This window comes from Sparus aurata, chromosome 4 (genome assembly GCF_900880675.1).
Source record: "Sparus aurata chromosome 4, fSpaAur1.1, whole genome shotgun sequence".
Classification (NCBI taxonomy): Eukaryota; Metazoa; Chordata; class Actinopteri; order Spariformes; family Sparidae; genus Sparus; species Sparus aurata.
Genome location: NC_044190.1, coordinates 6,183,028 through 6,198,751, shown reverse-complemented (window position 1 = coordinate 6,198,751; position 15,724 = coordinate 6,183,028). Strand labels below are relative to the sequence as shown.

General features: G+C 39.9%; 2 protein-coding genes across 9 annotated transcripts in view; both read left to right on the top strand.

The window, feature by feature from the left end:
- csnk1g1 (casein kinase 1, gamma 1) overlaps window positions 1-9,781 on the top strand; it is a 41,974-nt gene extending 32,193 nt beyond the window's left edge. For 4 of the 8 annotated variants that reach the window (XM_030414012.1, XM_030414008.1, XM_030414009.1 and 1 more), the window contains 2 exons: window positions 4,616-4,639; window positions 5,538-9,781. In XM_030414012.1, coding sequence (XP_030269872.1) covers window positions 4,616-4,639; window positions 5,538-5,592 — 79 coding nt within the window. In that variant the 3' untranslated portion in view covers window positions 5,593-9,781. The remainder of the gene's footprint in view (window positions 1-4,615; window positions 4,640-5,537) is intronic. The other 4 variants (XM_030414010.1, XM_030414014.1, XM_030414015.1 and 1 more) reach the window with 1 other exon arrangement.
- A 1,388-nt stretch (window positions 9,782-11,169) lies between these two features.
- LOC115579804 (40S ribosomal protein S17-like) lies at window positions 11,170-15,181 on the top strand. Its single transcript, XM_030413483.1, has 5 exons — window positions 11,170-11,312; window positions 12,550-12,701; window positions 14,469-14,574; window positions 14,711-14,776; window positions 15,063-15,181. The coding sequence occupies exons 1-5, from the start codon at window positions 11,310-11,312 to the stop codon at window positions 15,138-15,140; spliced, it is 405 nt and encodes a 134-aa protein (XP_030269343.1). The 5' UTR covers window positions 11,170-11,309; the 3' UTR covers window positions 15,141-15,181.
- Window positions 15,182-15,724: the final 543 nt, after the last annotated feature.

The following is a 15,724-nucleotide window of genomic DNA, read 5'->3' as shown; positions in this document are numbered from 1 at the left end:
TAGTATGAGACAATGAGAGACTACATTACATTTACATTATAGTATGTTCACTAGCTACAATTGGCAGCTGGTGAACAGGTGTCTGGCTCTGTGTGATTTTTTTTTTTTTTTTTTTTTGTGGTAGTAAACAGCAACGTATCATTCAGACTTTCACCTGAAGGAGTGGAAGCTTCCACCTACTGTGACATCACGTGCACAACCTCTATTGACCTATTCAAGTTATCTGCTGAAAAATTCCTGTTGCTTTTTTTTGTTTCTTATGTCATATATTTATCACAGAAAAACTAAATGTCACATTGTCAGCTTTTAGTAGAGCTATACTAATGCCTGCGTTGTTTGCACATAGTGCACCTGAAACGTCCTCTGAATCCCTCACAACTTCTCAATGGTAAGCATGAAGCACTTCTGTGTCACTCTGAGAAACACAAGGGGTTGAGGTGCTGAGGGTTCTTTACATGCTGAGCAGGTGTCGTTCATCACATGTTAGGACATTTTTTGGTCTCATTCATTTGTAGAGGTCTGAAAAGGATCTTGAAAATCATTGACTTGACTTTAAAAAGTGTGTAAGAACCCTGGAGGATGTCAAGTCTTCAATCGCACCAGTAAAGATTATAATAAAGTGTGTCTTCAGCTAGTTGAGATTACACCAGATTGTCCCTGTCACAAACGGAACATAAAAGAACTGGTAGCAGCAGCTAAACAGCTATTGGTTCAAATATTCAGCCCCAGTAGTGGAATGATGGCGTGCTGCATGGCTGGACGCCCACTGTGCAAAAACTGCGCTGCTGGCTGAATGTCACATTATTCAGCTGACTGAGAAGAACTGAGTGGAGCACTTCTGAGACAAAAAGGAATATGTCAAGGGAGAAAAAAAAATCTTTGCAGTTGGAATTTATGGTTGCTGGAAATTAAAGTAGATTAATTTTGTTTGATGAACAGAAATGTTGGAGTGGAACTGAACTCCAGAACACAGATTTAGTTGCAAGCTACACATGCACTGAGAGGTGCTGTTACACAAAAGCTTTGTCTTGTGTCACCAACACAATCGCTCTTACTGATGTTGAACCAGTCAGCAAGAATGCAGGAGGAGACTGTCCTGATTTGGCCTCAAGTCACCTTTGTTTCTAGGCAGGACCTCAACAGTGCCATTGTTGTGAGGCTTCAGTGTAAAATGAAGATGGTGCAGTTAAAATGGCTTTACTGGCCTCACTGAAAAACACTTCCATGATGAAAATGGATGTAAAGTATTAGCTCAGTTGGGGCTATGGGTATGTAACTGTGAGCAGTGTACAGGCGGTGCTGTTACATCTGAATGAGTACTAACTAATGTATAGAATGAATATAACTTAACTTTGAGCAGGTAAATAATTTTTTTTCTCTGACATTACTGACTGTAGATGAACACAAACAATAAACACAGTGGAACATTTCTTTAATTTAATAATTCTATTTAACAGAATGTTCCAAACAGATGTTCATGTGTTCAATTAACAATATTTTATAAATATTGCACATTACTTGCTCAGACATTAAAGTCCCTCTCCAGTCAGTTTTTGTACCTGTTTAACATTCTGTCTCAAACAGATGGGGTGTGTTAATAATAAAGTAACCAGTTACCATCGCAACCACACTGCCGTTCTTGTGAGATCAACACCACAAGCAGGGATCAGTGATAACGTTGATACTAGCATAGATCAGTGATGACGTAGATATAAGCATGGATCAGTCGCATGAATATTGTGAATATTAGCAGGGATAGTGACAGCTGTCACTCAAACAGAAGTTCTTTTTGTGTAATGAGGAGCTGCAGAGTTGATTCATGGACAAACTGTACTGTACAATCTCTCCAGATGCTAACAGCTGTTTGTGTGAGGGGGCTGGGCTCAGGGCCAACACTACACATTGCCCTCTTCTTAAAGGAGCCAAGCTACTCGTACAACTCGTATAAACCAAGCTTGGAGGATGACGTATGACTCGCAGATTCTGCTGTAGTCAATATGTCATTTTTTTTTTATTTAGTCATATGAAAGTGAATAGGTGATAAATTGAGCATTAATGCCAGATCCCTGATCATCAAGCCAGCAGAATATGTATTTAAAATGAGGGGGAAGTTATTCAGAAACAAAAATCGATCTCTCTCCTGTATCTTAAAGTAGCTTTCATCCTGTAGCATTGTAATAAATAATGTTGTTGTTGCACTAAATGTTGGAGTGTATTTAGCTTCAGTTGAGCTCTTTTAGAGTTCTGGTAACGACATTACAGGGATTCACCGTCTAATCAAAGTCACTGAAATGATGATTTTCTCCTGAGTCTCCCGGAGGTTGATTCACTTGAATCTGCTCTGGTTTCTATTTCTGTGCAGATGACAGGCTTCCTCCTGTTATCTCCATTCACACTGTTGTTTGATGTAATGATTGGTGCGTTTACTGCCACACTCTTTGATACCTCGTCAGACAAGTTAATGTTGAATTTTTAAGAACATGAAGTAATGAATGCAAATCATATGTCTGATGCAACTGACTGAATTATTATGTTTCCTTTTGAGGTAATAACAGTTTTCCATGGTAAATTAATATCACATGTTATTTTATCTTTTATTTATATTCATGGTCTGAAATTTTCTTTCGACTGTCAACAATAGAAAGACATTCTCATCTGTGCAGGATGAGGATAAACTATGTGAATTTTTTATGCTACAGATATAAAAATCATAAATTACATGTATGCATCTTACAGCTGTGTATAACAGCAGCTAATAGGGCACTACAGTGTTTTAGTTTATTGACAACATTCTCATCTTTATACCACATTAAACCACTTAACATTTTTGTTTACTTAACGGAGATTTGGGAATATGAGGCATTCAACCAAGAGATGACATACAAATAAGGGTTGATTACTAAAGGTTGCACAATTAAACAGTGATGCGTAACAGTAATGTCAACAATGCAAGCAATGCATGGATACGTAGTTTAAATGCTGAGGTTGTGTTACGGTGCATAAAAGAGGAGATGCGGGATGGATCCTAGCTGAAGGAAGACAGAGTGAACACATGGGCCAGCTTTTATAGCCCTGGGCCAGGTGAGCCTGATCAGCTCCTGTATCTGCCAGGTGTCTGCTGAGTTTGCCAGGACAGCCTTCAAGTTTTATGTCAGTTTGTCACAGCTTGTGATGCTACAGTGACTTCCTGATTACATGAGTGACCGCTTTTGATTGGACGGTGCTACAAATGTTACTCAGCAGCTGAGTTGCACATTTCTAAAGGTTTCACCTGATCAGACGTTAAAGTCCCTCTCTAGTCAGTTTTTGTTCCTGTTTAACGTTCTGTCTCAAACAGATGGGGTGTGGTAATAATCCTAATTAACCAGTTAACATCGCAACCACACTTTCGTTTTTGTGCGATCAACACCACAAGCATGGATCAGTGAGAACAGCGATATTAGCATGGATCAGTGAGAACAGCGATATTAGCATGGATCAGTGAGAACAGCGATATTAGCATGGATCAGTGAGAACAGCGATATTAGCATGGATCAATGAGAACAGCGATATTAGCATGGATCAGTGAGAACAGCGATATTAGCATGGATCAGTGAGAACAGCGATATTAGCATGGATCAGTGAGAACAGCGATATTAGCATGGATCAGTGAGAACAGCGATATTAGCATGGATAAGCACTAGCATGAATATTAGCAGGGATAGTGATTGCTGCTCCTCAATACACAAGAAGAACTTCTGTTTGAGTGACAGCTGAGTTGATTCATAGACAAACTGTACTGTACAGTCTCTCCAGATGCTAACAGCTGTTAGCCCCGAGCCCAGCCCCTTCACACAAACACTACACATTGCACATACTCTTCTTAAAGGAGCCACGCTACTTGTACAACTTGATGACGCATGACTCCCACATTCTACTGTGGTCACTGTGTCTTTGTTCCATTTTAGCAACAGCTTAAAAAGTTTGAGCACAAAATTAAAGTATTTGTCAAATATGATTTAGCGAACAGTGTGGCTCATGAAAAGACATTTAAGAAGCAATACACACTAGAGTGGGACTTTAATGTTAAGTGGTGTAACCAGATTTTATAAAACAGTTTTAAAAGAACAACTTAGAGAGGACTTAAAACACACACACTAGTTTGTAATGGATTTATGACCAATAGTTGTGTCACATATTTCCATCGTTCCATTATGTTTTCAAACTCCACCAACTTTATCAAGATGCGGACGAGCTTTCAATGTCTAACATCAAGACATTTTAAAACAACAAATTAGACAGTTGAATCATGAGCAATTGGTTTTTTTCTTAGGAAGCTGCATTTTTTTCAAAAGGGTGTTAAATGCACACTTGTAGTGCAAATGTGTCTCACAACACACAGCCTCTTCTCAGAGATGAGGAATGATCTCAGGAAGAACTGTCTGCAGAGTAAATGTTAATTTCTGTAATCTTTTTCTCCTTTAACCTCTCAGACGTCCCTCTCTGTGTCCACCTGTGTCCTGACGGTGTGTCTGTGTGCATGTGTGTGTGCATGTGCCCAGTCCCATCATCTTGGTCTTGCTGTATTAATCTCTTACTTTTCTCTTTACACTCTTTCCTCTCTCTTCTTCTGTAGCTGCGTGAAAATGCTCAACCTGTGGTGAGTCCCTCTCTGCTAGTCCACATCAGACTCATGGGACAGGGAGTGGACCAGCCTAGGCTGGGCCCAGTGGAGTTATTTACAAATTTGACCCAGACTCTCACTGGTGCAACTGTACAGTAAACCCCTGAGAGCACTGTCTACTATGTGTACTGCCAAGCTACCAAGTTTCTTCTCCCACCGCTGCCCGATGTTGATCAGTGACGGATGAGTAAAGAATACTGTAAACCAAGCTAACTTGAAATCTGAAAATGTCTCATCAGGGCACAAAAATAAACTTTGAAATGAGTTAACAAACTCCTTCTTGATGTCGTCCTAATAGCCCCTGTGATTTCACTCCTGTTAGTAGCACATTTGGCTTCAGATTAAAGGTCTTTAAACTCTTGTTGCATGGTGCACCATCATTCATTATTAATGAATTAATCTAAGAGCACCCAGTCACTGTCCTATGTCTTGATCCACAGCTTTTTTCTTGTCTCTGTATGTTTTTATTGACCGTTCAGGCGCACTGTGTCTTGTGCTCTTTGTGTGCACTGCCCCTTTTTTTTGCATCGGAGCAAACCTTCCTTCAGAGGCACTGCAGCAGTTTGTACTTCTCTGCTGTTTGTCTCTTCTTAAAAACGGTCGGAGGTGAATAAGCATGCAAACACCTGGTGGATGGGAACACATCCATCTCGTCCTTGATGCTAATGTTTTGCTAATCAAACCTTTTGCCAGCTGCAGTTCTGCAGTTCTCATTATTATGATTCCAAAAACATGTCCAGATTTGGAAGAATCAAGTAGTTTAATTTAACACACTAATTGAAGCAGCCCGCTCATGTTTTGTTCTTTCTTTTTGCTTCATCTGAAGCCTTTTTTCTCATCTGCATGTCGGTTTAATGTCCGTCTCTGTCTGCAGGTGCTGCTGCTTCTTTAAGCGAAAACGGAAGAAGAACACGCCGAGGCACAAATGATCATCCACCACCGGCTTGAAACGCTCCAAGTGTCCGGCTCAGTTGATTGTGATTTCAGAAATCAATAAGGTTCCATTCAGAGTAAAAGAGGGAGACAACAACGACCTTGATTGAAATGTCCTCTGGAGGGACCCATTAAAAATGGTTTGTTGAGATGTACAAGACGCTCATGTCTTATGATGGGAGTCCTTTTTGTAAGTTTTTCTTTTTGTCATTTTTTCCCCCTTCTTCCGAGATCTGTGGGACTGTTTTGCAGGCCAGTCGTCCAAACGGGGAACCTTTTTTGTTGGAATTGTGCAGAGGATAACCTTGTTTTTGTTTTTTCCTATCCCAAGACGCCCAGCATTCATGTTTTCCTCTCCTCTTTTTGGCACATTCTTTGCTACAGTTTCTCTCCTGTGGTATTGCAAAGGAAGACCCAGATCTTCCCTGTGGAGTCTTGCCACCTTCAACCTGTCCCATACTATGATTTTTATAGTTTGACTCTCAGAATCATGTTTTCATTTCCCTTCCGTAAAGTCCCAGTTCAAATGGTTCGCCCCCTGGTTAGATTGCTAACTCATTGAGACACTTTGGTCCTTCCTGGCGTGGGACTGAATGTAAACTTGAACACAAGAGGAGCCAACAGTGTCACTGCCTATCTTCACATACAGGCACACAAAGAGCATCAGTCTGCCATACTGGCCCCTGCACTTTTTTCCCTCCAAACAGAGGTGGAACCTGGCACTGGGACCGGGGCCTGAGAGAAAGACCAGAGACGCCTCCTGCACTGTGTTCTCTGAGGATGACTTCTGCTCACGCTGCTTGGTTAAAGCACTCCCACTTAACCACGCCGCTGTCAAACACACTACAGTCTCTGTTGACTCATGCAGTGTTTTGCTCCTGTTGGCTTTGCGATCATGAACGGCAACCTGACACTTTTAGATGGGGCTGAAAAAAAAAAAAATGCTATTTATGCTATTTATCTCTTGGTTGCCACCAGTTTTCTTACTAATTCTCAAACATACACACTGAATGTATGGACAGAAGAGTAAATGACTTCGGAGCATTTATATAATCTGTCATGCGCATGGGAAGGAAATTGCAGTTAAGGAGTTGAGACCAATGTTTAGAAAAGGAAAAAAAGTGAGACCAAAACTAAGTGGATTATGAGGTGGGAGGCTCTTAAATGATTTTAATGATGTGATGGTTAATGATGGAGTCTGCACCAGTACACACTGGGGGATGTTGCTTTGGCGTGACAAGAGAAACTGGCTGATGTGCTTTGGAGATTGAATCACAGCCTCTCAACGCTACTGTCCAATGCCTTAACCCCCCGACCGACCAGTCGACCACCACACCACACCACCAGATGGAAGTTGGCAGAATGATGGTTGTGAGATTCGCAGCGCAATCTTTGGGTTCACTTGTATAATAAAAGCCCAAAGTTGCTGACTGTTCCCAGCTAGCAGTTAATGACTTCCCTTGTAACGCTGATGTATTCCCAAGAGAGCAATGCCAAATGGAAGGTTTGGCATAATAATGTGTAAAGGTGTTACGGCGTCCCTGCGTGTCCAGTCTGAAGACCCCTGTGCTGCAAAGCGATGTTTTATGTTCGGATGGAGAGGAAACCTTCACGGGCGGATAAGTGAACGTGTCCATAACCATTTTGTTTTTAATGTCGTGTCATGGAGGACTGCCTTGAAACAATATCCTCGATATGTCACCTTGCCTATCCTCCGAACATAGAGTGAAACCGTACATAGGTGTTTTATTTTTTTATTTTATATCTTGCTAATGTGAATTTTTTTTAATGCAGTTTTTTGTTTTTTCCCATTCCAAATAGCCATGGTTTTATGGGGAAAGAGAGGGTAACAAAAAAAGCTTGAGACCATGACTGCACTACATTTGTTGACCCCGGCTCTCCCTGACGAGACCCTGCCTTCTTAATACTGTACTTTAAACGTGCTTATTACTTTAATTGTAGCTGCCTCGTATGCTAGGCCTCTTCCCTATAGGGTGCAGGGAATACACTTTAAATTGATTTTTACCCCCACCCACATCTTTTTTTTTTTTGTGCCATGACACTTCCCCTTTCCTCTCTGCGCACACACACACGCACGCACGCACGCAAGTCCTAGATGAATCAGCTCTCAGTGGAGTGTTAGATTTGGCATTTTGTGGACCTGCTCCATCATCTTTAGAAATGTTGTAGATGTTGCAAACTATCTCGATGAATCAGTATGTAAACCTGCTTGTTGCGTGTATTTACACTGTATAGCTTTTGGTTCCTTCTCACCCCCTGATATGTCAGTTACTCCGGGGTCTAAGTTATTGTGTTAATGAAAGTACTTGAATATGAAAATCTGCGGGACCTTTTCTGTTTTGTTTTTTGTTTATTTTCCCGGTCATTATTATCATAGTAATTCCACACATAGGATTTGAGGGGAACGGGGGGAAAACAGGCTATTTGAATGACAGGTATTCATTTGTTTGAGATCTCTTAGTGCCTCTTGAGTGTGTTGGACAGGTGATGCTCGTCGGACTCACCTGTGGACTCTGCGCTAGCTGGTGTGACGTGCAGTTAGATGTTGGTTTGGAGGTTAAAATCACTTATTTTGACTCTGTGAAACATTCTTGATGATGTATTTTGATCCTGTGTTGGTGAAAAGCAAAAGAAAACCACCTTCTGCTGCCTGTGATTCTCCCCACGAAGCATCAGTAGGCACCTGGACGGTTTCGTTCCAGCTACCTGAGAACAGTTGAAAGTATTTCTGTGTAGTGAGATGGATATCCAGATTATATAGCCTTCAATGTTCCCCATGAATTCCCCGAGTGCCATTCCTGAGACTACTACTAGCCCATGCCTTTTTACCTGTGCCAGGAAAATATGAAGTTGAATGTTTTTTTTGAGCATTCCACCTAATGTTCTCGACGTGTCCACTGTCACTTTTGAAAAATCGCGGCTCAGTTCAGTACCAGGAAGTGTTGTTGGAGAGGTTCGAGAGCGTCAGGAAGAAGGAACAAAGTGTTCTGAGTCTGTTTCTTTCTTGTAGAAGAAACCAACACCACTTTTATCGACTGAGATTGTTTCAAAGTTAGTTGTCATCTTTGCAACATCGGCTTCTTCCTCACACTGTCAGTCGCCTGGCTTTTTTGCTCACAGCTGAAATGGTAGATATAGATATATTACTCTGATGTATTTACTTTACTCTCTGGGCCACATACAGAGCCATATAGGAGTACTCTGTGTGCTTTGTATCTGCATGGCTTATCTGGAGACGACAGCTAGCCGTCTGACTCCATTGACTTTTCTCACCTGTAGGGCTCATGTACTGTTGGGTCAGTGAGACGTTATGGCTTCCAGTCCTCATGTAAAAGTAAAATCCCTCCTCACGTCTTCTCACAGCACATTCCACTTCAGTTCCCATTATTTCTGATAAACTTCACTTCGGTCAGACTTGTGTTGATGGCTTTGGTTGTGTGTAACTCACATTCCTGTGTGTCAAAGCTGTGTAAATCAAAGCAAAGGACAGTTAACGTGTGAATGAATGGCTTCGGTCTTTTTTGGGTTCTCTGGCACTTTTTCCTTGTTGCTGTACTGTAGAATTGTCTTGGATTTACTGTATATTTTACTTTGAGGGAGAGGTGTAGGGTGACATTTACTGCAATATTGTGATGATTATTTGAAAATTGTAAATTGTACAGAGTTCACAATTATACTCTTTGTTCTTTCTGTTGGGATTCCATATAAAATATGTATTCTTTGATTATTTTTTGTTTCCCTCTCAGACTGTGGAAAATCAGATTGTACAGCTCCAGAGTTTATCCTCCCCTCGGCATTGTTTTCTTTTTTCAGAGCTATGATTAAGAGAAATCTTAAGACTGTAAATAAATATTATTGTGTTGAAATATGAATGTCACTTCAGAAATGTATTTGAATGAGTTAGTCAAGGGCTTCAGAATGAAGGACCCACATTTCTTTTATGGTTTCAGATTTTTAATTTACAGAAAGGTAAAAGGTCCTTTTTTTTTATCTGAGATGCCTGTTTTTTGTTTGTTTTGTTTTTTTTGTTCCTCCTTGGATTCATATGAATACAATGTTTCACACATGAACCTTATAAAATCACTTTTTATTCCCTCCACACCTAAAGGGAAACTCCAGTTTGCACCCTTTTTTATGTAAAATAAAAGATCTCTCCACCTTGTGGGAATGTCTTCTGTCAAATGATTTTGTACTAATCGTTAAGATTCAGACTTGCAGTGATGGATCAAGTTTATTAACCTTAATGTCAAGGTAGATTTATAGCTTCACGTTCAAAACCAGCCACAGTAGCTCCTGAGTTCATGAGTTCAATATAACATACCATCAGGACCATTAACATGAACATTGAGTAAATCTTTCAAGACAAGAACACAGCAGTTTACTCTAGAAAATGTAAAGTCTAAATTTAAAGAATATCGCTCGTCTCAGGTAACATACAAAAGTATCTGTTGACACAGGCGTAAAAGTCTCTGATGAGTCTTTCACAGTTACAAAAGCAAAGTTTAGAGGAAATTAAACGCAATGTTTCTATCAAGTGCATGTTTATTTTGAATCATGTCATTACTCCCAGTTTTATCTTGAGATCCTTTAGGGGGCTTTGACCTCAGGGTTGAATGCTGATGACTTGGCAGCAAAAATACATGCTGATCAGTGAATTACTTAAAATCCACGAGCCTTGTTTACATGTCGAGGCTTCCTCGGTTCATGAAACTGCATTTCAGTTTAGAAAAATCTATTCAATTGTCATAACAGGGAGATGTCTGAAAATACTTTATACACAGGAGTGTGATCAACAGTTTGAGATAAACTAAGATTTATTGCAGTGTATCGTATATAAGATCACCAGCTCATTTGAAGACGGGATTCACTGTAGTGACATACTGTAACTAAGGTAAATGACAGAGAGAAAAATGATTTAAAGAAAAACGACATCAAAAAGTGTTACAAATACAAAACAGATATAGATCACTATTATTTTCCACTTGTGTTGGATGTCACAGGAAATATTGTACATTTCCTGTAACACTTACTGGAGTCATAGTTTATTTGCATATAAAGCTTAAAATCAAAATGTGTCCATCAGAATATTAATTTTTTTAAATTCCATCTTGATAAATAAACACTATTGATTCATCTTAAAGTATTTCATTGAAAAAAATTTTTGCACGTACTTGACAGCCACATGTGTTAACTCAATGTATGTAAAAGTCAATTACAAAAACAAAGAAGGCCAAAGTGTTTTATTTCTCGAATGCAAAGTGTAACACAGGGTGAGTGTGAGTAGAAATTATTTTGACAACTACATGCATTATAAAAAATATCAGATAGTTAAGATTACAAGTTAGAGCAAAACATAAGGAAAGGTAAAAAATTTATGGAAAACAATATATATATATATATATATATATATATATATATATATATATATATATATATATATATATATATATATATATATATATATATATACACAAATAACAACATAATATAATATAACAATCATACATATATTAAATATTCTTCTTTTAAACCTCAATAACATAAACCATGCTTTGTTTCCTTTCCTACCTGTGCCTCTCTCCTCTCGCCGCTAGTGGTCGCTGTGGGCCGCAGCGCTGTGCCAGCGGCGGCCGTCAGCTGTAAACTTCCGGTCTGAACTTCCGGTGCCTCTCTTCCACCGGTCCGAGTCAACATGGTGGGTACAGAACCGATCACTACACCGCACCGGTCACAATCCTGTTCAATCCTCACTGTTTGTCCGGCCGCCGAGCGGCTAACAGCGTCAGTCTGCACACACACGGAACAAAGATGTATGAACGCGGGATTTTGATGAACACTGATGAAGTTAAATAAATGTAAACAGGATTAATGTTCCTGTGTTTAAAGCTAACCGGCCACCAAACGGGTGAAAACCGGGTGCGTGTCACCGGACACAAGTAGAAACATTTACACTGACTCTGTCACAGCGCTCTCTATGTGAAGTTCCGATTTTATACGTGACTTTGTTTCCTTCACTTACATAGTAAAGAGGTCGAGACTGAGCGGGGCTAATGTTTGATATGAGCACAGCTCTCACCTGACATGACCCGCCAATCAAGCTTATTTAAAATTAATTATTAGGTCAAAATAGCAGACTGAATTCCTTTAAGCAACATTTTCTCTTACCAAATTGGCAGAGGGCGTTAAGTGGTCATATCGGTGTAATGATAACTGACCAGTTCCTGTGGTGTTTTTCTTTCTCTTGACTCCGTAATCGATCTGCGCTCCAGGTCACCATCAGGTAGATTTGAACCTGCTGGATGTGAGTCGGACCCTGCAGGCAGCCTGAGCTGTTAAATGTCCTCTGCTGGGGAGCCTACCTATGTTCCCCGGGTCCTATGTTCCCCTTTTCATGTTTTAAGACTAATAAACCCTAACCCTTTGGGTGAACAGCGGGGAACATAGGGATGATCCCCTCTGGCAGTGTAGTGATGTTAGTGTTGAGGACCGTGTGGGGAAACTGGCAGGGTTAATAACCGGCTCATGATTTACAGTGCTTCATGCACAAAGGCAGTTGGGTTGTGTGTAAGGCTCAATGCAGAGGCTTTCAACTGTTGTTATTGTTTATTGTTTTATTACTGTCCTTTTCCTGCTGCGACACACACATGTCCCTGTTTGAATCAGCCTGGGTGTTATCAGAACAGAACGCAGTGATTTGTACTAGTGGCAGATTCCCTCTGTAACGCCTCATGTCTCTGGAGGGTCTTCTGACACATTCAACAATGAACTAGTGACAGATATTCACTGAATTAGTTGACAGATACTAAGATGAGAATATTTTCAATTTGACCACCAAAAATGCAATCAAAACGTCAAGTACTCCATGAGATTCCCCCTGTTAGTAGTTGTGTCACCATGTTTTTCAACTGTCTCTCTGTTTGGTTGCTCTTCAGGGGCGAGTCAGGACCAAGACCATCAAAAAGGCCGCCAGGGTCATCATCGAGAAGTACTACACCCGTCTGGGCAGTGACTTCCACACCAACAAGAGGGTGTGTGAGGAGATCGCCATCATCCCCAGCAAGCCTCTGCGGAACAAAATTGCAGGGTAAGTAGAATTGTACTGCAGAAACATGCACCCCTGCTCGCTGCTGTCGGCCTCAACAGATGGTCCAATCACTTTAATTGATTAGTCCAGAACAAGCGACTGCGTTTGTTTGTTCCAGGCTGGTTCACCTTTGCCAGTTGACCTCAGATTTGATGGTGACCTGACCGTGTTGTTCTGCAGCAGGATAAACCGGGCTCAGAGGAGACAGAGGAGTCATGTAGCATGATGGATCATTCTGGAGTAGATTTGTCAACCTGCTTTGTTACTGAGGCTTGTGCTTATTTTTTAAAAGATATTAGGCTTGTGGTGTTGTCAATGATCAAAAGATGAGCAGTGAAGACGCTGTGTAATCTGTGTTCTGAGGTCTTAAAGTAAAATATCTAAAGTATAGCTGTCAGAATGAGACGGTAGTTCTCCAGCCTTCAGGCTTGATGTCAGGAGGAAGTCTGTGAATATGATGTTGAAGTGAGTGAGTCAGCAGGCAGTATGTTCCCCCAGAGACCAGACGGCTGTAATATCCTGCAGCTGTTCTTCTAAATTAAACAATTTCACCCACTTTAATGAGGTTATTCTTGGAATGGAGGACTTTTGCTGAGAATTTAATTGGTGCTTGTGCTGAAGAAACAGGTGCTGGCTTCTTGTTCTGCTGCAGTTATTTATGTGTTCTGATTAAAGAGGTCCAGTTGCTCCCAGCTTCTGTGTGGAGCAGACTTTATTACCTCACCGTGTTCTGTCTGGACAGCTGGAGGTCAGTCGTGTGAATGCTCAGCAGACCTTGTACACCGAGCACTCGAGTTCAGTTAGGCTGGAGTTTCTGTTTTTATGTACACTCAGACTGTGGCACACCACAAAGTGATCATTGTTACCAGTTCATTGATTTTCTTTGCTCTACATTGATGCTCGAACTGTAGACATAACTTGATGTGTTATATTGAACAGTTTGTGGTTACTAATGGAAAGTTTTCCTTTGATATTTCATTATGTGTTAATGATTATTTTTCTGTTTTGAGTTTGGAACAGTTGCACACAACCTCAAATAAATTCCAAATGAAACAAAAAGTGTTTTCAGTTGCTAAATATTTAGATCGGTCACAATAACTACTTTCTGTTGGACCATATGTGACCCCAGAAATAATTCAAACCATATTATTGTCATTTTTAGACCAATTTATGCTGCTGATATAATAATTGCATAATGATCCAAGTACACACAATGAACTTGTGATTCTCAATATTTAGATTAAAATATCCAAAATGAATTAAACAAAACCTCACAAGTTATACAGGACATGTTCATACATCAATAAGTCAATAATGTAATTCTGAAGACAAGCCCATGAATATGTAGATTTTTAGAAGTATTTGCAGGGCTGTAAAGAACAACTAAACATTGTCATTGGTTTATCACACATTCTTGTTGCATGTCATTTAAATGAAGTAATTCATGTATTTCTATTATTTTTCTCATTGACAGTTATGAGCATGATGCGTGAACAGATAAAGTCAGACTGTGTCAGGAGGTGCACTTTAATGATAATGGATGAAAGAATAGTGTGGAGACCTGAACTCAGTCAATGAAATGTCCATCACAAGTTTCCAAAGTAGTAGTAGTAATAATAATAATAATAATGATAATAATAATAATAATATAAAAAATCAGTTATTTACATATTTCTGAGAAAGATTGGTGTTCAGTAATGTGTAACCAGCTTGTATCTTTTACTTTTTCTGTTACTGGTGATAAACATATGTTCCTGTTTGTCTCAGGTACGTGACACATCTGATGAAACGTATCCAGCGCGGTCCAGTCAGAGGAATCTCCATCAAGCTGCAGGAGGAGGAGAGAGAGAGGAGGGACAACTATGTCCCTGAGGTCTGTTCACTCCTTCAACTCAGACACGTCGCTGGTTTAATCAGACAAAACACCTTTTTTAACCTGCTTCAAGCTCTAAAAGAAAAAAAATGCAGCTCAGGCAGCTGATTTGTTGTTTATTGATCTCTTCCTCCAGATTTCTGCTCTGGACCAGGAGCTCATCGAGGTCGATCCAGACACTAAGGAAATGCTGAAGATGCTGGTGAGTGTAAGACATCAGCTTCGTCTTTAATGAGCTCAGTTCTGAACAAGAAGATTCTCACTTTGGCTGTTCAGTGATTAAACTCCCTGCCTGAACCTGTAGATGTTTCTCATGGACACACATTCGACTCGTTATACCAGTTCCATACCAAATATTAATTATTGCCCCCTTTTAAAAACAAATGTTGACCAAAGTTAATAACTGGTTTTCTTAAAGTAGCTTTAATAACCCTTTAATATCCCTTTTTATGAACCTGAATCATTAATGCCACGTCTTCTTCCTGCAGGACTTCAGTGGCCTTTCCAATCTTCAAGTTACTCAGCCAACTATTGGAATGAACTTCAAGACACCACGAGGACTGTAAAATCATGTGTAGTCATCTTAATAAAGAGAAATGATTATTAAGGATTGTCCTTCTTTTCTTCATCCATGTTTCAAAACATCTAATCCCAGATCAGCTCATGGACTTTGTTGAAAAATTAATGTTCTTAACTTCTGTTAAATTCACCTGGCAAAGTCCTACAACTGTAGTCTCAATACTGTAAGTCTGGCCCTCAGAGCTAAACCTCTAAGTCTTTGTGTTTCTTAAACCTCAACAGTCGCTCATTTTCACTGGATTGGTTTGAAATCAGTCCTGAATATCTGAGAGAGTCTGAAGAAACTGGACAACATGTTTACGTTGAAATGGTTGTTGCTGAATGGTTACAGTTATTAGATTAATAACAGGATGTTCTTTTATGTAAAAGTATTGATTCATTGTATATATGAGAAATTCATACTGTCATTTATAATTTTAGAAATTAGCAAATTTTTTTTACACTTTCCACATTCAGTGGTTTCATTTCATCGGTAGATATTTTTGTTAACTTGAAGGTTTCCTGTCTGTCTGATGCCTGCTGAGTTCTGGAAGATGCAGCTTGGTCTATTTTATACAGGTCTAGTTCTGTG